Below are 23,875 nucleotides of genomic sequence, written 5' to 3' on the forward strand. Positions count from 1 at the left end.
ACACCCAGTTTGCCGAGTATACTGTAAGAATCGGCCCAGGCCCCTTTTGTCAATTCTCAAGTTGTCAAGTATAATGTGGGAATTGGCTAGCACCGTTTATAACAACACAGCGGTTGCCAGAGCCATTTTTGTCAACACAACATTTGCAGAGTATTATGTGGAAATTGACCTGCATCGTTTCTGTCAACTCCCAAGTTGGCCAGTGCCATTTTTGTCAACACTCGGTTGCCAAGTATAATGTGGGAACCGACCCGTTCCAGGTTTGTTCCCAAATTGCCGGGTATAATGTGGGAATCGGCCTATGTCACTTTTGTCAGCACCCCGGTTGCTGAGTATAATGTGGGGAACTGGCCAGCACTGTTTTTAAACAACACAGCGGTTGGCGAGTATACTGTGGGAATTGGCCAGAGCCATTTTTGTCAACACCCCGGTTGCTGAGTATAATGTGGAAATTGACCTCTATTGTTTCTGTCAACTCTCAAGTTGGCCAACGCCCCTTTTGTCAGCACACCATTTGTTGAGTATACCGTAGGAATCGGCCCATGCCATTTTTGACAACACCGCGTTTGCAGAGCATAATGTGCAAATTGACCAGTGTCGTTTCTGTCAACTCTCAAGTTTCCAAATATAATGTGGGAATCATCCCGTGTCATTTAACTACAAGTCTTTAATTTGAAGATAATCATCATTACAGTTATTTGCAGTCTCTCTGTGCCAACATGATGATGTCCTGGGAGCAGAGACACACCAGACAGTTCTGGGAAAGCAATGAAGAGACATATTTTTAAGATGAGTTTTGGATTCAGAATGTCTAAGGCAACATTATGTCAAAAGTGACATAATTAGGACCATCCATAGAGTCAGTTGTTCATAGTCAAGGCCTGATAAGAGTATCAACATTAATACAAGCAGAAAATTTGTGAGAAATGCAAGGTAGTGCGGAAACAATTGGCGTAATCTTAACAATAGTCCCATTAGTTGTTCAATATGTCAAAACTTTACACAGAGCTTGTAAATCGTCTCCAAACTCCTTGAAAAATCCATGAATCAAATGACGAATAACATATTAAACCAACACAATCAAGTGGAATGATCTAGGAACTTGAAAATTCTTTACACAACCTTCCATAAAGGAATATATATATAAAGGATTATATCCAAGACTGAAGTCTTGCATCGTGCTGCATCTGCCGTGGAGCATTTAGATCATCCAGATGATGAGTTGAAGATTTGAGGTTTAAGTGGTGGGTCATGGTCATTTGACAGTGCTGTAGATGACTGAATCATTCTTCACTGTTTCAGCAGGTCTGCGGAGGAACAAAAAGTCACAAATTGACTTTGTTAATGTTTATGTTTAAAGAGGCATGTGTAGAATTAAGAGTACTGGTGGACTCAGGGGAGGGCAGGGGGGACAACTACCCCTCTGGTGCCCTCATGGTTGAAAAAGCATTGATAAAGTGATGTGATTTTTGCTTATTCAGTAGAAAAGACTGATAATATGAAGTGCTACCCATGCCGCCCTATGTGCTAAAGGATGCTCTTTCCAGTACTGACCGAAAACACTACTGAATTTTACAACATACTGGTTCCCTACCTATTTGACTGGTTGAAAGTGACACAGGCATACTGAATGTCCTCCTCTTGGGTATTCTTCACAGGTTCATCACCACAGTGCTGGACCATGGAATACTGGGCCTCCTCATCATATCTGGAAGAAGAAGCTTCCACTGGAGAGTCCATAGCACTCTGGTGTTCAATGATGGCATACTGGCAATCATCTTGATCATGTGAACTAGTCTTAGACTGAGGAGCATTTCTGGCAGGTGTTTGGACAGATACGTTGCTGTAAATGTTGTCCTAAAATAGGAAAAAAAGCCTTTTAAATGAGAACTGCATGCAGCTTTGACTTAAAAAAATATATAAAAAATGAAATAATTGAAATTAAAACTGACTTGCCTGCTTTAAAGTTTGGTCCTCAGACCAGCAGAACTTTTTCTTCCACCTGTATTTAAAGAAGAAATTGATGTATTGCACTTTTCAATACCTAAATATTCAGTATTTGTATCAGGTGGCATGCGTTTAAATGGTCCAACAAACCCTTGTTATAAATAATATTATTATAATATTAATATTATAATGTTATAAATTTAGGGCCCTTTTACATCTGTTACATCTGTATGGTTTCCTCATGGTCATGATAACACTGCTTCGTGACTGCTGATGATTTCATATTTTGCCAGCTGCAGGAGTGACAGTTTTGGCTCTTGCACATGAATATTCATATATGCAAACATATTGCCTCTGATTGGCTAACAGCTCTCGAGACAGACCAACAACCGTTAGAAACGTTTTTAAAATAAAGATATTTCTACACTAACAACAGTCTTTGCAATGTCATGTTACTTTACAACATGTGTAATAATGTCCTGCTAAGTGCAGTTCAGCAACTGATCTAGTCTTAGAGTCTCTGTAAAACACCAAATCCACCGGAGATCCTATTTAACCCTATAGTTACTTACACACAGAAGTGTGTAGAGTCCAGGTGCCTCATGTACTAAGACTTGCGTGGACTTCCTACTAAAATGTTCCGTACGCTCAGATCGGAAAAGTTCCGTACGCACAAAAAAATCCGGATTTATCAAACCGTGCGTAGGCAGAATTCCACGTACTTTCTCTTAGTACATCACAATCAACTTGAAATCAAGCGCAAATGCACGAAAGCATCACACTTGCCACGACTCCTCCCTCAATTACGCAGAGTATAATGTTATATTATTATTATTATTATTATTATTATTATTATCATTATTATTAATAATAATGATAATAATAATAATAATAATAATAATATTATATATGCATAGCGTATAATTACCCATGTTTTAAGTTGTATTATTCTAAGATAAATGCTTTCATTTAAATGCTTTAAATGAGTTGCCTACCAAAAAGACACGTCACGCACTCAGCTTGTTTTCTTATGCTCTTGGAAATCTAAAACTGCTTATAAGCCAGTCATCATCATGGGCCAAAAAACATAATGGTCACGGAAAATGCGCGCTCAATGAATTCGGCCATTAGCAGTATTTTCCTGTAATGCCAACGCTGCATCTCCAACAACTCCAGCGCAAACCTGATCTAGGCTAAGTGGAAACACGTTAAACGATTATTTCTGTAAGACAATGAAACTGTCTGATTAATTTACTTTATTTTACCCAATAATGCTTACTTCAATGTGTGCATAAAGGATATCTTAATAGTTGTAATTTCAATGCATCGCCTCTAAGTGTCGCCAAAGGACAAAAACACAATACATACGCACAAAAAAAAGGCGTACGCCCAAAACAAAACTTCCGTGGGGGAACGCACTTTCACACGTTCAAGTCAAATTTAGTACATCAGACCGTGAGCGTGAAATATGGCGTACGCAATGTTTTTGTGCGTACGCACCTTTAGTACATGAGGCCCCAGGTCCAGAAAGTAAAATCCACCCCGAGGCACAGCAGAGCAACACAGGCAGTTGGAACAAAACCCTGGTGTGGATTTGTACTTTTATCTAGTGTAAACAGAACTGTTTTAAACATCTAAACACCTACCTATCTCAATTGTACTTGGCTGGTGGTGTTTTTCCTCCATAGACTAATTCTAACCATTTGTTTGTTAGCTCTGAATTACTGGCTAAAGTATATCAACTCTGATGTGTTATTCGCACAAATAACACAGGAATGAACTGCATGCTGTTCCTAGCACTGTTAGTTATCTCCTATTTGACGAGACGGCATCGCCACCCGGCTTCAGCTCCGCCTGTGGGTGGTCCCGAGCCGAGGTGGGCGGAGCCATGAATACTAATTCACGGGTTGATGTAGACACGTGCTTTTCCTGAACGACTCGTTTTTCTGAATATTTTCTTTTACAAGCTGCTGCAGACAATGAGGAAAAGGTTGAGGAAGAGTTTCATCATGTGCAGCATCATAAACAACTCAGAGACCCACTGTATTTCACAAACAACAAGAAAAAAGAGAATTTTAGCGGAACTTTTAGACTTACCATAGAAGGACCAAAACAACAGCAAAAGATAAGAATGCAGAGAAGATAAGAACTCCAATAACAGCTTGGTGGCATTTGCTCAGCCCATCTGTGTGAGAATGTATAGGAAATTAACCTCCCACATTATGCTTAATTAGAAGAATATGAATATATCAAATACGTTTCTCCTTACCCACGACTTTCAGAGTCACAACAGCAGAATACCGAACACCTTCTGCATTGATGCACTTGCACTTGTACTCCCCACTGTCCTCAGGGCTGATCTTGGAGATGGTGAAGGTTGAACCTTGTCCAACCATTGCTTTTACCTTAAACCAGGTGTAGTTCTGTACAGGTGGGTAAGCATCACCTCTGCAGGTCAGAGTCACTGAACTTCCCTCCACTATTCCACCAGAGGGACTGATGGACACTGAGACGTTCTTTGGAGGATCTGTGGATTGATGATGGTGGTGATTATAATTATTATTGAAATATTGTAATTTTTTTATTTCTAAATTTGGTTCCTAAAGTGTTGTTTGGCTTTAGCTAGGTGCTGCTATGGTTTTCATGTTGGTTTCCAACGTGTTGCTACTAGAAGGAATGGTTACTAGGTGTTCATGAAAATGACTGGGAGTGAGTTAGAATTGTGAGTTGAATAAGGAATGAAAAAACAGCAAACGGATGAGTGCAGGACAGTATAACGGTATGTTTAGAGCTCTATTACCAGCCTTGAAGAAATACAGAAAGTACATACAGACTCAAAATGAACCCTGTACGAATAGAGCTATAGTCACATATATGTATGGTTAAGAAAAAATAAGGACAGGATTTTCCTAACATTTTTTGTATGTCTTTGTCTTTTCCAAATATATATATTTTGTTATTACAACGATTGGTTGGCTTGAATCGGTGTCCAATTTTCTCCACAGGGCTTCTTTAAATACATTTAATCATGTACTCACATCTGACATTGAGAAAAACCTCTGGAGAACAACAATGTTCATATTGTTTCACAGCACAGCAGTAGCGTGCAGCATCATCAATTCTGGTCGACTGGATGTAGAGGGTGTTCAGGTTTTGGTTATTCGTTTGTAAAAGCTGTCCGTTTTTAAACCAGGTAAACGTTGCTTTTTCCGTCAGATTGCAGGTGGTTGCACACGTTAGCAGTGTTGCATTTCCCTCAGAAACCCGCTCAGGAACCACCACCCTGAGTTCTGAGGAAAGAAGAAGACATTCTGGAGTAGTCAGATAACACAAAACTACAAGGAAAAAAAACTAAGAGAGTCGTCAGATTTTCTCTATTTTCGGCAATTTTAGTCAAAATTGTGGAAATCTAAGCTTACTGTAAATAAACGGAAGACTTTTACTCACCCAAATAAATGTTTTTTAGGAGATAAATCTGTATAGATTAAAGTCCAACACGCATTTGACTTTTGACTAAAAAAATGCTTTTTTTATTTTTAAGAATTAAAGTTGTTTGTTTGCTTCGGCGCCCCCCAGCGGCAAGACCTGTGGAATTACAACGGTACCCTAGTTTCGACCACCTTACGTTCAGCTTAAAATGCCCTATATTAACTGGAAAATATATACACTCAAGCTCTTATTTCAATAATAACAAGTCTTAACCTGATACTGGTGGCTGATAATGTGTGTATTAATGCTTTTTTTTTATTTTTGAATCACTGGGCTTATTTATATTTGTGTGGACTGCGTCTGTATTTTGTTTAGAAAAGTGGTGTATGATGGCATTGCATTTGTCCTGTGTGGGCATCCATACATGGCGACACCCTTGCTCACTTAATATTAGGCTCCCTAAGTAGAGCACAACATAAAAAATAGAGAAAAATAGCCGCTGCACTACAAAAAATGAGATGCACACTCCACAGTTTTTTGCACGCACAGACTAACAACTTTATTAGTGATATTAAAAAAATATTTTACGACGAGATTTTTTGTAAGAATAAAAAAATCTTTGTCAGGTCAGGTTGCTAAGGTGTTCCTAGGTGGTTGCTCAGTTGTTGCTAATGTGTAGGCTCGATTGGCAGACAGGAAAAGGAAACTGCGCAATAGGCGGAACTGGTTGAAAATAGGGAATCACGCATTAACTGACCTGTAACCCTAAGCATCACTCCAGGATATCCCAGATATCTTTCAGCTTTTTCATTTGTAGTGATTCTGACGCAGTACATGTGCTCATCACTCTTATTCACAGTCTGCAGGTGGAGGTAGAAGGTTTGATTTTCGTTGTCAGAATATTGAACCCGATCTGTATAACCTGGAACTGTAGTCAGGTCAGTCGGTTCTACACCATTAGATGGATTTTTGGCCCAAAACTTCTTTACACCTGTGAGACCAGAGGGATGAGTGTAGTTGCTGTGTATAAACACAGAGGAACCTTTTAAAGCACATATATTACTGTGCTTATATTTCACACTCCAGCCTCGCTCTCCAAAAACCCCTGAAACAAAAAACACAGAAAGTCATTGGCTGTTTAGATCAGTAATTTAAGATAAATATATCATATATCAGATGAACACAGTGATATTTGAGAAGTGAAATGAAGTTTATAGGATTTACAGAAAGTGTGCAATAATTTTTTAAACTAAATTATTGCACCCTTCTTGTTTTATTGATTTTAATCCCTTCAGCACTGATTATCGTAATATCGAAATGTAGCCTGCTGCTAACCCCAGCTAGCACTGCTGGAGCAGTATTAGCATTATCCTCTAACCACACTAAGCGCTAGCTCTTATGCCGTTCAGAGGTAAGTACTGTATATCAGCTTGTAGCCGTGCACATTTGCAGTATTAAAAAAAGCTACGTGGAACAAACCACTAGATAATATCGCCCTGGCTTACCAACATTTACATGCTAATTAGTGAAAATCTGGAAATCTAAGTTTACTGATAAGAAACGGAAGCGCTTTACTAACCCAAATAAACAGTTTCCTAGATTTATATAATATATATATATATATATATATATATATATATATATATATATATATATATATATATATATATATATATATATGTTCTATAAACTACAGACAACATTTCTCCCAAATAAAAATATTTTAGTCATTTAGAGAATTTATTTACAGAAAATGAGAAATGGCTGAAATAACAAAAAAAAAGATGCAGAACTTTCAGACCTCAAATAATGCAAAGAAAACAAGTTCATATTCATAAAGTTTTAAGAGTTTAGAAATCAATATTTGGTGGAATAAACATGGTTGTTTTTTTTATGCATCTTGGCATCATGTTGTCCTCCACCAGTCTTACACACTGCTTTTGGATAACTATATGCTGCTTTACTCCTGGTGCAAAAAATTCAAGCAGTTCAGTTTGGTGGTTTGATGGCTTGTGATCATCCATCTTCCTCTTAATTATATTCTAGAGATTTTCAATTTGGTAAAATCAAAGAAACTCATCATTTTTAAGTGCTCTCTTGTTTTTAAATATATATGGATACAGTTTATAGACTCGTGACGTCTATAGACAGTGTACGTATGTATATAAGCATGACTCACCAAGAACAGTCAGTTGAAGAAACAGCAAATGTCTTACATTGACAACAAGCAGCATCTTCAAATTAAACTGCAAATATAATAAAAACAATGCTGAGATGTTTCCATATATCATCAACATACATCATTCAATCTGTTACTAACGTTACTGTGAAAAACACAAACACTGAAAGGTCAGTTTTTACGTTGCTGTTAAGTTACTTCATTAGCAATGACAAAAAATGTCAAAACAAGTGATAAAACAAGGACTACAACTTTTGTGTTAAATTTAAAACTATTATTATAGTTGATTATTTGATCTGATAAATTTGTCCACACTGGAGATCTAAACACAAATTTAATTCTGATCTTTGATTAATTTACTAAAAAAATGGATTGTATTAGTTTAGATCAACCAGGCCATCAGGCTGTAAATAAGAAATAAAAGTCTTAAGTTAACTTTTAAATGAATCAAAACTCTTTGAAACATTTTGACACATTAAAAACATTTCTAATGTAATATAATGTGGTATAAATAATATCTTACCGTTGCACAGCCGGCTCAATGACTCTTAATGAAAAATGTCCATGTACTCAGAAAGTCGCAGCAAGAAAAAAATAAACTTTTGCCCCATAAAAACTCCAGAAACCCGAGCAGCAGTTTCCTCTTCCTCTTTTTCGTCTCTTTATATTTTTGCATTTATTACTGATCAGCTCTTCCTATATAACCTGCTCCAGGATGAGTGCGGAGGTTTACCTGCTCAGGTAGCGCTAAAGCTAAAGCATAGCTGTAGGAGTCGAGTGTGTTAATATTAAAAAGAGAAGTCTGTTTGGTTCACTGGGTTTACGGTAACGCAGCTGATGCATAAATCAGTCAAGCATTTCAACATTTCCTCCCTTTTCTGCCCCTTTTCTTATGACAGACTCATTAAGCAACGCAACTTCCACTTTTTTCATAACAGAAAAAGTACCAAGTCTCTCGTTCCCCAGGTTCATCAGATAAAACACATTAAAAATACATTTTTTAATTTAACACATAAACATAAACTATCACAGAACCTTCAGGCATCTAGTCACACGACTAACTGACAACAGTAAAAGACAATCCTGTAAAAATACAGTAAAAAAAAACTGAAATTACAGAAAGAAAGTAAAGTTTTTGGTAGCTAAAGTTTTGCTAGGCGGTTTCTCAGTTGCTACTAATGTATGTGCTGGTGGCCATGGTGTTGCTAGGTGGTTGCTAATTGTTGCTAATGTATATTTGTTAATTGCTATATGCCAATGTATAGGTGTTAGTTGCTATGGTGTTACTAAATTGTTGCCCAGTTGTTTCTAATGTATATGTGTTGGTTGGTAAGTTTTGCAAAGTGGTTGCTAATGTTTGTGTGATGTGTTGGTTGCTACACTTTGCTAGGTGGTTGCTCAGCTGTTGCTAATACATATGTGTGAGTTGGTAAGGTTTTTCTAGGTGGTTGCTCAGCTGTTGCCAATATATAGGTGTTGGTTGTTAAGGTTTTTCTAGGTGGTTGCTCAGTTGTTGCTAATGCATATGTGTGAGTTGGTAAGTTTTTCTAGGTGGCTGTTTAGTTGTTGCTAATGTATGGATGTTGGTTGCTACGGTTTTGCTAGGTGGTTGCTTAGTTGTTGATAATATATAGGTGTTGGTTGTTAAGGTTTTGCCAGGTGGTTGCTTAGTTGTTGCTAATGCATATGTGTTAGTTAGTAAGGTTTTTATAAGTGGTTGTTCAGTTGTTGCTAACGTATGGGTTTTGTTTGCTGCGGTTTTACTATGTGGTTGCTCAGTTGTTGCTAATGCAGCTGTGTTGGTAAGGTTTTTCTAGGTGGTTGCTCAGTTGTTGCTAATGTATATGTGCTGTGTTGTTTGCTAAGGTTTTATTAAGTGGTTGCTCAGTTGTTGCCAATGTATGGGTTTTGTTTGCTGCGGTTTACTATGTGGTTGCTCAGTTGTTGCTAATGCATATGTGTTGGTTGCTAAGGTTTTGCCAGGTGGTTGTTTAGTTGTTGCTAATATATAGGTGTTGGTTGTTAAGGTTTTGCCAGGTGGTTGCTCAGTTATTGATAATGCATATGTGTTAGTTGGTAAGGTTTTTCTAGGTGGTTGCTCAGTTATTGATAATGCATATGTGTAAGTTGGTAAGGTTTTTCTAGGTGGTTGCTCAGTTATTGATAATGCATATGTGTAAGTTTGTAAGGTTTTTCTAGGTGGCTGTTCACAGTTGTTGCTAATGTATGGGTGTTGGTTGCTAAGGTTTTGCCAGGTAGTTGCTTAGTTGTTACTAATGTATGGGTGTTGGTTGCTACGGTTTTGCTAGGATGTTTGCTTAGTTGTTACTAATGTATAGGTGTTGGTTGCTAAGGCTTTGCTACATTAAATGATTGTTATGACACTAAGGTGCCAATGATCATGCTCCTTTACCATCAGCAGCCGGAGTCTGAGACAGCACAATGTGATGTTGGCCTTTATGGGCATTTGTTAGCTATTGTATCAGAGATGGAGACGTTGCTAGGTGTTTGCTAAAGTGGTACTATACTTACTAATTGTACTACTTGGCTGCCAAGATGTTGCTTTGGAATAGGTGCTGATAGGAAAGGTTTTTGCTGCACTTAATGCTAGTTTCACGATTTTAGTCAGTTTTTTAATCGCAGATTTTTCGTTGATTGCCGGCAAAAAATCAGCTCGGAGGCAAATCAGGGATCACTTGGAGCTTTATCAGTCCTTTAGTGTGAGCTACTGAAAGACGCTGAATGATCTTCAATTAGTCGGAGATATTTGACATGCTAATATGCAAATATTTGACATGCTAAATATCTGACCCAGTCGGCGACTGGGAGCGGCGGGTACCCACAGCCAATGGGATCACATAGAAAGAGAGCGAGAGCCACAGTTCCTGCTGGTCGCATGCCTTTTTCCATCTTCTCATCCATATACTTTCCTTTTTCTGCTGTCTTTTGTCAGTACAAATCAGTGCATTAACTCGTATTGATGTGTTTTTGATGTCTATTTTGTAAATAACATAGCACCTGCATGGAATCGCTAGTTTTTGTGTGTTTGGTCCTCCCATGCGATGGAGATCAGCCAGGTGAGTCGCTTTTTCCTACAGTACCATTTGTGATCATATGTCGACAACTGAAGGACTCACGATTACAGCACAACCAGTCGTACAGTGTGAACCTTGCTTTGGTTGTTAAGTTGTCGCGAGGTGGTTACTATGGTGTTGACTATTGATTGCTCAGGTTTTTGTTCGGGAATTATTTGAATCGCTTGACAGATTATGAAAACGATGTTCTGAGATGATTTGAGACATTTCTTGAGCCGGTTATCCGGCTTTTCTAAAATCTCTTGCCGTATCTTTTCTGCCTTTTCTGCCTTTACACAACAGCTGATTTGTTTGAGTTGCTATAATTGACTCTATAATTGAGCTGAGAGTGGAGTTTCACCAGATGTTCTATTTAAGATCTTCTGAAAGAGTCACTGCTATTAACATTAGCATTACAGTATGACTCATAAAAGACACCAAAGGATTAAATGTGGATAATGTGGACAGACATTGTTTAAAATTGCATTTTCATTGTTTTGCAAAAAATCATTGGATAATAATGTCAGCTGAGATTCATTGAAAGCTTAACTTGATTATCTAGATTATATTATTATATTGATCGATAGGCATGACATGTTTTAGTGTTTTCTGTGATTTTAAACAAATATACAGAAACACTAAAGAGCTTTGGACATTGTAAACTGAATATAACAACAAAGTATTGGGACACCTTATCATCCATTGTTTTCTTCTGAAATTAAGTGTATTAAAAGAGTGTATCCTGCTTTTGTTTGAGTAGCTGTTTCTACTTTCCAAAGACAAATTGCTCTGACAATTTGATTGCATTTAGCCACAAGATAAGCATTCTTGAGGTCTCATTAATCCAATAGTATTGGCTGGAGCTCCATCTTTTCTGAGAACGCAGTTCCACTGCGCCACAGATCAATGCCTTTCTTACTAACCAATTATTTTGACAGTATTTCTCTTTTACAAGGTCTAAAGAAGCTGTGTGTGAGTGTATTTGCACATGCCAGCAATTGGTGGAATTTCAAGCATCTGAAATCGCACATATACAGCTCTGCAAAAAAATAAGAAGCACTTAAAAATTATGAGTTCTTTTAAATTTTTTACCAAATTGAAAACCTCTGGAATATAATCAAGAGGAAGATGGATGATCACAAGCCATCAAACCACCAAACTGAACTGCTTGAATTTTTACACCAGGAGTAAAGCAGCATAAAGTTATCCAAAAGCAGTGTGTAAGACTGGTGGAGGAGAACATGATGACAAGATGCATGAAAAAAAAACTGTGATTAAAAACCAACCAGGGTTATTCCACCAAATTTTGATTTCTGAACTCTTAAAACTTTATGAATATGAACTTGTTTTCTCTGCATTATTTGAGGTCTGAAAGCTCTGCATCTTTTTTGTTATTTCAGCTATTTCTCATTTTCTGTAAATAAATGCTCTAAATGAGAATATTTTTATTTGGAATTTGGGAGAAATGTTGTCTGTAGTTTATAGAATAAAACAACAATGTTCATTTTACTCAAACATAAACCTATAAATAGCAAAATCAGAGAAATCTTAATTTTTATTTTTTTCCAGAGCTGTCTTTGTGTGTACAGTATAACCTGACGAGGGCAGTGTAAGCTGGTTAACACTGGGTTTATTAGAAAGTGAAAATGGGAAGCAGTACTTTAGGTTTTGCTGATGATGTTTTCAGGTCTACACAGATGTCCAGCAACGTCGTCAACATCAAGCCTGCGGAACAATGCTGGTCTACATCTGCGTCTCGATTCTCCTGCTATCAGGTATGGATCAATCTTACTTAGGCAAAATATGAGCAACAGGATTATATACTGTATAGATTGTCAATAATCAATCAATAACGTGTCGTGTTTGTGTTTTTGTTTATGTTGTTCTGGTATTTTGTGGCAGGAATGTGCTATACTGCAGAATATCAGACGATAGTTGGAGTTGATGGACAGAGGGCACAGATCTACTGTTCTTATCCTCCGGGTAAAGAAGAAAACGACAAGTACTTCTGCCGACTCCACGGCTTCACCTGTGAAGACCTCATTCGCACGAATACCCGGAACACCTGGGTCACACGCGGACGCGTCGCTCTCCTCGACAACACCAGGGCTCGAGTTTTTACCATCAACATCTCCGCCCTGAGCCTGGAGGATTCTGGGAAGTACTGGTGTGGAGTGGACGTCAGCATGCGCCCAGATGAAATCACTGATGTGCGAATCTCTGTGAAAGGCAGTGAGTACTACATTTCAGATTCTCTGATTCGAGGGCTCCTAGAATGAACTGAGCATCAGCAGCCAGAGCCCGAGAGAGTGCAGTTGGTCGTGCTCTCTCTGGGTGTGTGTCCCATCAACACCACAAACCCTAATATTTTGTCAAAATTGGTTGAATTTACATGTAAATTTAATTTACATGAACTTTTTTAAATAATTTATACTACTATACAATGGCTCAGAACTCTAACCTCCAGCAGATGTATATTTCCTGAAGAAAATGCAGTACCGGTTGTCACTCTTGTATACTAGGTGTTTCTATGGTTGTTGCTATGATATTCCAGGTGATTGCTATGGTGTTGCTAGGTGGAGGTTACAGTAATGCTGTTGTATCCCAGATTATTGCTATGGTATTTCAGGTAGCTGCCATAGTGTTGCAGGTGGTTGCTATAGTGTCGCTTATTGGTTGTTAAGATATTGCTAGGTTGTTGTACGGTATTCCAGGTGCTTGCTCTGGTGTTGATAGGTGGTTGTTATGGTATGCCAGGTGGTTGAAATGGTGTTGCTGTGGTATCCCAGGTCGTTGGTATGGTATATTTGCTCTGGTGTTGATAGGTGGTTGTTATGGTTTCCCAGGTTGTTGCTATGGTAACCCAGGTGGCTGCTATGGTGTTGATAGGTTGTTGCTATGGTATCGTTGCTATAGTGTTGCTAATTGGTTGTAAAGGTGTCCCAGGTGGTTGCTACGGCATCCTAGATGTTTGCTAGAGTGTTGCTAAGTGGTTTCTAAAAGTAATTTGGAGCTGGAATGGTGTCAACATTTATAAAACTGCGGAACGAAAAATGTGCATACTAATAATAATAATACAAAGAATATAAATGGACTAATCATATTAACAGACTGAAGACTACTAATTATTATATAAGTAAAATATTGATTCTTTTATATTAAGAACCCAGGAGGCAGATAAATGCAACAGGGTTATCTCCGGTGGTCGAAGGTAAGATCATGTTTTTCTCTGTAATACATTTTCTCACCTCTCTACAATAAAAATGTTAATAATTCAGAATTAATGATTGATTCTTTTTCTATATCACAGTGGAAAACAGTACTAGTCCTGTAACAGTGCAGAAAACAGAGGACGGCAGCGCTCCTGCTGGAGGAGAGAGACGTATGTAAACACTTATAATATGCCAATTTTTTTTCTATTTTGTAAAGTAAAAGAATCAGAAAATGTAATTTAAGATGTGAAGTTGATTAATAAGTAATAAGAAGTTCATTTTCAGTGGGTTAAAGTTGAGTTGCAGAAGTTTGGGAACCCCTGTACTTTATAAAAGTAAATGTGCTACATTTGTAAAAATGTAAATGTTTTGTTAATCGCTGGGATTTTCCAGTAGTACAGAACCGCTGGGGTCAGTGGGTGGATTACTCAGCTGTGGGTCTCGGTTCTGTTTTTCTGCAGAGTCTCACTTCAGGTTCCTGAGTGTGATTTCTATGGTGTGTGTGGGGATGCTGCTGTTCGTCTGTGTGTTCAGCCTCATTCATTTACTCAGACGCATCAACAGCTGCAGCCTGTCGGGTAAAACACCCACAAACACATCTATATACACACATACCCATCTCTACACATATATACACATCTATACACACATATACACCCAAAAAACACATCTATACTCATACATACCAATCTATACACATATATACACATATAAACCCATCTATACAAAACGCATACCCATCTGTACACATATATACCCATCTATACACACTTATACACCCAACAAACACATCTATACTCATACATACCAATCTATACACACTTATACACCCACAAACACATCTATACACACATATATACCAATCTATACACATATATACACATATATATACCAATCTATACACACTTATACACCCACAAACACATCTATACACACATATATACCAATCTATACACATATATACACATCTATACACACATATACCCATCTATACACACTCATACACCCAACAAATCCATCTATACACATATAAACCCATCTATACATACTTATACACCCAACAAACCCATCTATACACATATAAACCCATCTATACACATATAAACCCATCTATACATACTTATACACCCAACAAACCCATCTATACACACATATACCCATCTATACAAATATAAACCCATCTATACAAATATAAACCCATCTATACACATATACCCATCTATACATACTTATACACCCAACAAACCCATCTATACACATATATACCCATCTATACACATATATACCCATCTATACACATATAAACCCATCTATACACATATAAACCCATCTATACATACTTATACACCCAACAAACCCATCTATACACATATATACCCATCTATACACATATAAACCCATCTATACACATATAAACCCATCTATACATACTTATACACCCAACAAACCCATCTATACACACATATACCCATCTATACAAATATAAACCCATCTATACACATATACCCATCTATACATACTTATACACCCAACAAACCCATCTATACACATATATACCCATCTATACACATATAAACCCATCTATACATACTTATACACCCAACAAACCCATCTATACACACATATACCCATCTATACAAATATAAACCCATCTATACACATATACCCATCTATACATACTTATACACCCAACAAACCCATCTATACACATATATACCCATCTATACACATATATACCCATCTATACACGCTTATACACCCAACAGACCCATATATACACACATAAACCCATCTATACACACTTATACACCCAACAGACCCATATATACACACATAAACCCATCTATACACATATATACACATCTATACACACTTATACACCCAACAAACCCATCTATACACATATAAACCCATCTATACAAACTTATACACACCCAGAAACCCATCTATACACATATAAACCCATCTATACATACTTATACACACCCAGAAACCCATCTATACACACATAAACCCATCTATACACACGCATACACCCAACAAACCCATATATACACATATTAACCCATCTATACACACTTATACACACCACAAACACATCTATACACACATACCATCTATAAACACTTATACACCCAACAAACCAATCTATACACATATATACCAATCTATACACACCCATACACCCAACAAACCCATCTATACACACATAAACCCATCTATAAACACATATACACCCAACAAACCCATCTATACACATATAAACCCATCTATACATACTTATACACACCACAAACGCATCAATTCACATATAAACCCATCTATACACGTATAAACCCATCTATATACACCACAAACGCATCTATACACACTTTTACACACCCAGGAACCCATCTATACACATATAAACCCATCTTTACACACTTATACACCCAACAAACCCATCTATACACATCTATACCAATCTATACATACTAACACACCCACAAACCCATCTATACAAACTTTATCCCGTCTATACACAACCATCAATACACCCACAAACCCATCTATACACACATAAACCCATCTATACACATCTATAGCAATCTGTACACACATACACACACACAAATTCATCCATCAACAGATAAACTCACTTATACAATACTCTGTAACTCAAAATAAGTTTGGTCAGTGTTTATCAGTCCAGTTTTCTGACAATTTGGGCTAAATTTGCAAATAAAGAAATTAGGTGTTACACATTCCTAAAATCACTATCTCCAAATCTCCATCTCAGTTCATCAGGTTTAGATCAGGGGATTAATGTGGAGGACTAACACTTTTTTTTACTATTTACTACATAATTCCATATGTGTCCTTATTGGTTTCATGTATTTCATATTAGTCTGCAATGTAAAAAAAAATGAAATAAAAAAATACAGAAAAACAGAATGAGACCAGGTGTGTGCAAACCTTTCACAGGTACTGTTAGTAGGTTGGATGAACTAAAAACTAGAAAAAAATTACAAACCTATTTTTTTAATTGAACTGAAAATGTTAGACTGACCCAGATCTCCTAATATGAACTGATACCAAAATACAACATCTGGTTTTGATTAAACTGTTATTAAGAGCAGTTACATTATCTATAATACAGGGGGCAGCAGAGGGCAACAATTCTATTCTGTTTATTTCATTGATACCTAATTTATGTTTTGCTCTTTTACAGTTTCTGCTTCGTACCACATCAGAGAAAAGCCAAACTCAGGACTTGCAGAGGTAAGAATCTGAAAATAATCCAGATTAGAGTTTAGATCGGGCCCAAAAAAATCCAGCCCGACTCAACTCAACTTAATAAACTGTCATTATAAGTCGGAGCCTGAATTAAACCCAACATTTTTTTAGGAAGTAGAGCGTTAAAACTAAGCTTCAAAAAAACATTTTCAGGCTGTTTGAATGAGGGAAATCTGTTCAGAATTATGTTCATTAACATTGCAACACTGAAGAAGCATAGATTAATAAAAATGTTTAATAAAAATGTTTATTAAGAACAGATCTACGGAAGATTAAAAACTCAAACAATATGAACATGGAAAATGATCCACAGCCATCAGTAAATTAGGAAGAATGATGTCTGAATGACTTTCCTCCAATCTAATATAATTTAACATGGATAAAGAATACAAATTTTTATGCATAATTTTCTTGATCCCAACCCGACCCGAGTTTGGGTCAGGCATCTAATCTAAATATAAATGTATTATAAGATGATAATAACAGTAAGAATGCTGGTGGTGTTGATCATGCTAATGGATGAGATGTAATAAACACTGACAGATAAATCCCCTTTGCTACATTTAATTCCATCCTTTTGTTACTATATTTGAATTTACAGTTTCAAAAACTCATTTGGTATGCATTTTTGTTATTTTCATCCAAACAGAGATTAAAACATTTACATTAGCATGCTAGTCCTGTTCTATCTGTAGTGGTGCCTCTTTGTGATAAAATATATGAACTGTTTCACATAGAATAAGAAATCTCAGCTTAAATGACTGAAATGGGAGCGGCTACTTGATTTACGCACTGCTGGTACCTACAAAAACCCATACTGTATGTAGACTACGGTCTACAATTAGCATGACCTTTTGGCTTAAATGCTCAGAGAATAAAACTCACTTCCTTTTTTTAGGATGACTAAGTGAAAATGAGGCCTGTTGTTATTCAGGTTTCTTCATCTAAAGTTTGATTAAATCTCTTGGTTTTAAAGAACTTTTTAGTCTGAATTTTAGGCCTAGTTCACATATTTGAAGTCGGGGCTTTGCGAAGGTTGTTCTAAAAGCTTACTAACTTGATTTATCAATTGCATGATAATTTCTTAACTGGTCATGTTCGGGATTAGCTCAATTTTTGAGGACAATGGAATCCTTATTTATAAGAGCAGAGCGTTAAGCTACCACCACCATGTTTAATAGTTTGTACAGTTGAGCTGTTGGTGGTTCTGAGCCAAATCTTTTATAGTTCATGAAGATTCTTTCATATTTGAGATTTGTTCAGTTTTTGAGGACAATCAGATCTGTGAACATCCGCAGAATATGTGGCCACCACCACCATGTTTAACAGTTGGTAAAGTCTAAGTTTTTGCAATTTAATGCCTAATAAAGTAAGTACTAATTCAAGGAATGTGTCCCCTCTTTGCAGGATGACTATGTGAGGATGAAGCCTGGTGTTACACAGGTTACCTCACCTGTCGAGGAACATCCTTCAAACCTTCACCCACTCCACACAGGTGCAGCCGTGAACAACATGAACGTCCCTGAAATAGACCCGTACTACTTAGACCCCATTAGAGCAGCGAGTTCAGGTCCAGATCCAGACTACATAGATCTCAGTGCTCCCAGACTCAGCAGGGTCTATCAGAACCTCAGAGAGGAGTCTATGGAGGAGTCAGTCTATCACACTATAGATGTTTGCATCAGTTAATAATATACAGCACCAGTCACACATTTGGGCCCTATTTTCTTTATTTTAACGATTTTCTGCGTTCCACACTGAAAAAAATGACGAGTAAAATTTACTTTAAAAAAAATTCGCAACTTTCTGCATTTGCTTTTTTTAAGTAAATTTAATTTCAGATAAATTACATTATATTACATTTAGATACAACATTACTTAAATCATTTATGATACATAATATATTATAATTCCTGTAATTTAAACTTAACACATGGATGGCATGTAATACATTCTTTCTAGTATACTATAAAGAATGTATTACATGCCATCCATGTGTTAAAACAGTAAGACTTGGTCTGTTCAAAAAATAAATATTTAAAATTGTGTAAATATTAAAATGTATGTTTAAATGAAAAAGATTTAAATTTATATATTATGTATCATAAATTATTTAAGTAATATTGTATAAAGTAAGTAACTGTAGTTAGGTAATATTGTATGAAGAAAATGAAGTATGAAGTAAAGTTTACTAAAAGAAAGGATTGATTCAGTAAAAATAAATGAAGTAAAGTTTACTAAAAGAAAGGATTGATTCAGTAAAAATAAATGAAGTAAAGTTTACTAAAAGAAAGGATTGATTCAGTAAAAATAAATGAAGTAAAGTTTACTAAAAGAAAGGATTGAATCAGTAAAAATAAATGAAGTAAAGTTTACTAAAAGAAAGGATTGATTGAGTAAAAATAAATGAAGTAAAGTTTACTAAAAGAAAGGATTGATTCAGTAAAAATAAATGAAGTAAAGTTTACTAAAAGAAAGGATCGATTCAGTAAAAATAAATGAAGTAAAGTTTAATAAAAGAAAGGATTGATTCAGTAAAAATAAATGTAGTAAAATTTACTAAAAGAAAGGATTGATTCAGTAAAAATAAATGAAGTAAAGTTTAATAAAAGAAAGGATTGATTCAGTAAAAATAAATGAAGTAAAGTTTACTAAAAGAAAGGATTGATTCAGTAAAAATAAATGAAGTAAAGTTTACTAAAAGAAAGGATTGATTCAGTAAAAATAAATGAAGTAAAGTTTAATAAAAGAAAGGATTGATTCAGTAAAAATAAATGAAGTAAAGTTTACTAAAAGAAAGGATTGATTCAGTAAAGAATAAATGAAGTAAAGTTTACTAAAAGAAAGGATTGATTCAGTAAAAATAAATGAAGTAAAGTTTACTAAAAGAAAGGATTGATTCAGTAAAAATAAATGAAGTAAAGTTTACTAAAAGAAAGGATTGATTCAGTAAAAATAAATAAAGTAAAGTTTACTAAAAGAAAGGATTGATTCAGTAAAAATAAATGAAGTAAAGTTTACTAAAAGAAAGGATTGATTCAGTAAAAATAAATAAAGTAAAGTTTACTAAAAGAAAGGATTGATTCAGCAAAAATAAATGAAGTAAAGTTTACTAAAAGAAAGGATTGATTCAGCAAAAATAAATGAAGTAAAGTTTACTAAAAGAAAGGATTGATTCAGTAAAAATAAATGAAGTAAAGTTTACTAAAAGAAAGGATTGACTGAAGTTCAGTTCACTTATTTACTCTGTGTAACATTTAAGTCTTGAAACCGAGTTGAAGTTACTTAAATTTATCTGAAATTAAATTTACTTAAAAAAAGCAAATGCAGAAAGTTTGAGTAAATTATCCTCATCATTTTTCTTCATCTTTACATGATTTTCTACATTTTCTACAACACTGACCTTACTGACTTACTGAATGGTCAAACAGTTTTAAATGTAATATAGAAATTTGTTTTACTTCCTTACACATTCTTGCTCAGTTCTTGCTGGTAAAGGAAAGAGGTCTGTGATAACAATGGGACTAAATTGGTTAAATAAAGAAGAAATATGGAAAAAAGATAAAAAATGTTGCTTTTCTGACATAACACAATCATGACTTTGAGAAAAACAGACTTATACAGCACACTCTTGGCTACTGGAATGAACGTCAAGCAAGATTAAAACACATATTTAACTAAATCCTACTGCATTCAAACTCTGGAGACATCAAGGAACCAACCGGGCGGCTACTGGGTGGAGGTTTTTAGGTCAGGGCGAGAATCACATCATATTCCAGATTAAAGGAAATGATCTACGAATGACACATCTGAGGACAGTAACCGGAACGGCTCATCACCTCTCAGATCCTTCTACTACGTATATTCTCCTCATGTGATGCTTCACTTCTCTAAACGTGGGTCCTCTCCAATTCGTGTGGTTCAGAGTGAAAAAGTTCAGAGTGAAGCAACAAAACAAGGTCAAATGTTATAAACCTACTTGTGCAATCCCTACACGAGTTCCACTCACTCATTTATCTGAAATTCATTGAGTAATATTGAGAAACACATTACACTGTAAACCCTGATGGGTTAAGTAAACTCAACTGACGCCACTGAATCAGTTCAGCTTAAAGACATTGGGGACACATTTTTATTTTATTTGATTTATTTCTATTTTTTTCCCCAATTGTCACACCCATTCTGCTGCTACTCAGCTGTATATCCCCCCATCACTAGTGATGCTCCAACACCAGGAGGGTTAAGAAGACTAGCACACGCCTCCTCCGATACATTTGAAGTCAGACTCCGCCTCTTTTTGAACTGCTGCTGATGCTGTAGCATTTACGAGTATCATCACAGCGCTAACGTTTGGAGGAAAGCAGCGCAGCGACTCGGTTCTGATACATCAGCTCACAGACGCAGTCTTGTGCTGATCCACATCACCCTAGGAGTGATGAGGGGAAAGAGAAAGCGCCATCTACTGTACTGTACCCACCCAGAGAGAGCAAGAACAACTGTCCTCTCTCAGGGCTCCAGCAGCTGATGACAAGCTGCATGACTGGGATTCAATCTATAGCAATCTCCCAATCATAGTGACAGTGCTTTAGACTGCTGGACCATCACTTGGTTGTTATGTGGAGCATTTAGCAGAGTTTAAATATAAAGCTTTTTTTTTTTTTTTAAATATGATAAAACACTTGTCACAAACCACAATAATGCAAAATGCACTCTTCACACCTCTCTGAAAATGTTGTGGTCTATCAGTTTACATTACCATGGCAACATACAGTCTTGAATGCTTGCTTAGCAACAACTCACAGAAAATGTAAAGGCAATCTCAGCAACTTGCTCCTATAGCCTTAAACACTGAGGCAAAGCATCCAAATAATAATAATATAAATAACGATATACGTTACTAGTAAACACACAGATATAGGCCTCGGTTCTTTCTAATGATCAAATCAGAATAACACAATGTGCAGCTAGTGGGAAGTCTTGGTTCCTCCCTTTCACACCTGGATGTATCTATTTTATATGAATCAGTATTATTAAATTAGTGACGCGCATCACAGCCTGTCTGAAAATTCAGTCAATAACAGGAGTTCTTCAGGACCAGAGCTGGGTATGTGAACAGGATTAAGATCTACTCAGCAGACAAGAAATAGAAATTATCAATCACAGGTAAAAAATAGTTAAGAAATAAAAAAGGATTGAAAGGAGGAAACGGACAAAGAACAAAATGAGAAAAGAAAAAGGGAATGGAGTACAGAATGAAGAGGTCAAATAAAGAAAGAGAATTCAGAGAGAATGGACGAAGCAAGAAAGAGAAAAAAGGTGAAGACAAAGGAAGCACCACGGAAGGAGAGAAGGAAAAAAGAAAAGAAGAAGGGATAGAATAAATAAAGGAAGAAAGGCAGGAGGGAATAAAAGGACAAGGGAAGGATAGAGTGGACAGTTGAAATGAAGAAAGAAAAAATAATTCAATGGAACAAAGGAATGAGGGAAAATAAAAAAAAGAATAGATGAAGTGGAAGAAATTAAATTAGGGTGATCAAAAATGATCAAAGAAAGGATAGAAGGAAGGTGTGGGCAGAGGAAGAAAAGAAGGAAAGAAGAAAGGAGGGACTAGACAATGAAAGGATAGAGTGGACTGAGCAAGGAAATAAGGGAGTGTACAAAGAATGGGAGGACGGAAAGAAGAGGGGAATGCACAAAAAGGAAACGGGAGGAAGAAAAAAAGCAAGAAAATTATAGGAAAGGAAAGAATGATAAAAGAAAAGATAGAATAGAGAAAGGAATGAAAGAGGGAGGGTGGCAAAGGAAGGAATAGGATAATTTATGCAGGAGGAAGGGCTGTACATAATTGGGGGAATTGAAGGAAGTGGGAGAAAAAAAAGAAAGAAAGAAAAAAAAAATAAGTAAAAGAACACAACAGACAAAAGAAAAGAGTAAAGAGACAAATAAAGAAAGAATGTAAGAAATTAGATATTCTTTTTTTCATTTTACCTTTTACTCTTTTCCTCTGTTGTATATTCTCTCTGTAAGAACAGACTGAGGATAAATAAAAGTAAAGAAAGGACAATCAAATAATTAAACCAAGACAGAAAGAAAAAAAGAAAGAAAGAAAATTAAGAACTATTGACTTAAATGGCAGTAGGTTGTTGAAGTTGTCTGAAGTCAGTAGTTGTCCTGTAGGGGGCAGTGTTAGAATGTGCTGCTTTTATTTTACCAAATTAAAAACCTCTGGAATATAATCAAGAGGAAGATGGATGATCACAAACCATCAAACCACCAAACTGAACTGCTTGAATTTTTTGCACCAGGAGTAAAGCAGCATAAAGTTATCCAAAAGCAGTGTGTAAGACTGGTGGAGGAGAACATGATGCAGAGATATAAAACCAGGGTTATTCCACCAAATATTGATTATTTCTGAACTCTTAAAACTTTATGAATATGAACTTGTTTTCTCTGCATTATTTGAGGTCTGAAAGTTCTGCATCTTTTTTGTTATTTCAGCCATTTCTCATTTTCTGTAAATAAATGCTCTAAATGAGAATATTTTTATTTGTAATTTGGGAGAAATGTTGTCTGTAGTTTATAGAATAAAACAACAATGTTCATTTTACTCAAACATTAACCTTTAAATAGCAAAATCAGAGAAACTGATTCTGAAACTGAAGTGCGACCTTCATTTTTTTTATCTTAATGGAAGGATAGAGTTCATGGGAGGGAGCTTGAACTTGTGTGTATAAATGTCTCTGAAAGCAAAGGGGAAG

The 23,875-nt window shown here is 36.1% G+C and overlaps 2 protein-coding genes across 6 annotated transcripts in view; one reads left to right on the top strand and one right to left on the bottom strand.

The window, feature by feature from the left end:
• Positions 1-649: 649 nt before the first annotated feature.
• LOC107197313 (B-cell receptor CD22-like) overlaps positions 650-23,875 on the bottom strand; it is a 191,480-nt gene continuing 168,254 nt past the window's right edge. For 2 of the 5 annotated variants that reach the window (XM_049469934.1, XM_049469935.1), the window contains 8 exons: positions 7,556-7,622; positions 6,134-6,481; positions 4,986-5,237; positions 4,217-4,474; positions 4,045-4,132; positions 1,957-2,002; positions 1,595-1,857; positions 650-1,307 (listed from right to left, as the gene is read on the bottom strand). In XM_049469934.1, coding sequence (XP_049325891.1) covers positions 1,256-1,307; positions 1,595-1,857; positions 1,957-2,002; positions 4,045-4,132; positions 4,217-4,474; positions 4,986-5,237; positions 6,134-6,481; positions 7,556-7,610 — 1,362 coding nt within the window. In that variant the 5' untranslated portion in view covers positions 7,611-7,622 and the 3' untranslated portion in view covers positions 650-1,255. Of the gene's footprint in view, positions 1,308-1,594; positions 1,858-1,956; positions 2,003-4,044; positions 4,133-4,216; positions 4,475-4,985; positions 5,238-6,133; positions 6,482-7,555; positions 7,623-8,078; positions 9,621-23,875 lie in introns of those variants that run through there. The other 3 variants (XM_049469937.1, XM_049469938.1, XM_049469936.1) reach the window with 2 other exon arrangements.
• Positions 12,327-18,806, top strand: LOC103027463 (CMRF35-like molecule 2). The gene is made up of 7 exons (XM_022686062.2): positions 12,327-12,404; positions 12,532-12,861; positions 13,793-13,840; positions 13,940-14,011; positions 14,303-14,419; positions 17,053-17,102; positions 18,525-18,806. The coding sequence occupies exons 1-7, from the start codon at positions 12,365-12,367 to the stop codon at positions 18,804-18,806; spliced, it is 939 nt and encodes a 312-aa protein (XP_022541783.2). The 5' UTR covers positions 12,327-12,364.

Source organism: Astyanax mexicanus, chromosome 21 (genome assembly GCF_023375975.1).
Source record: "Astyanax mexicanus isolate ESR-SI-001 chromosome 21, AstMex3_surface, whole genome shotgun sequence".
NCBI classification, from domain to species: domain Eukaryota; kingdom Metazoa; phylum Chordata; class Actinopteri; order Characiformes; family Acestrorhamphidae; genus Astyanax; species Astyanax mexicanus.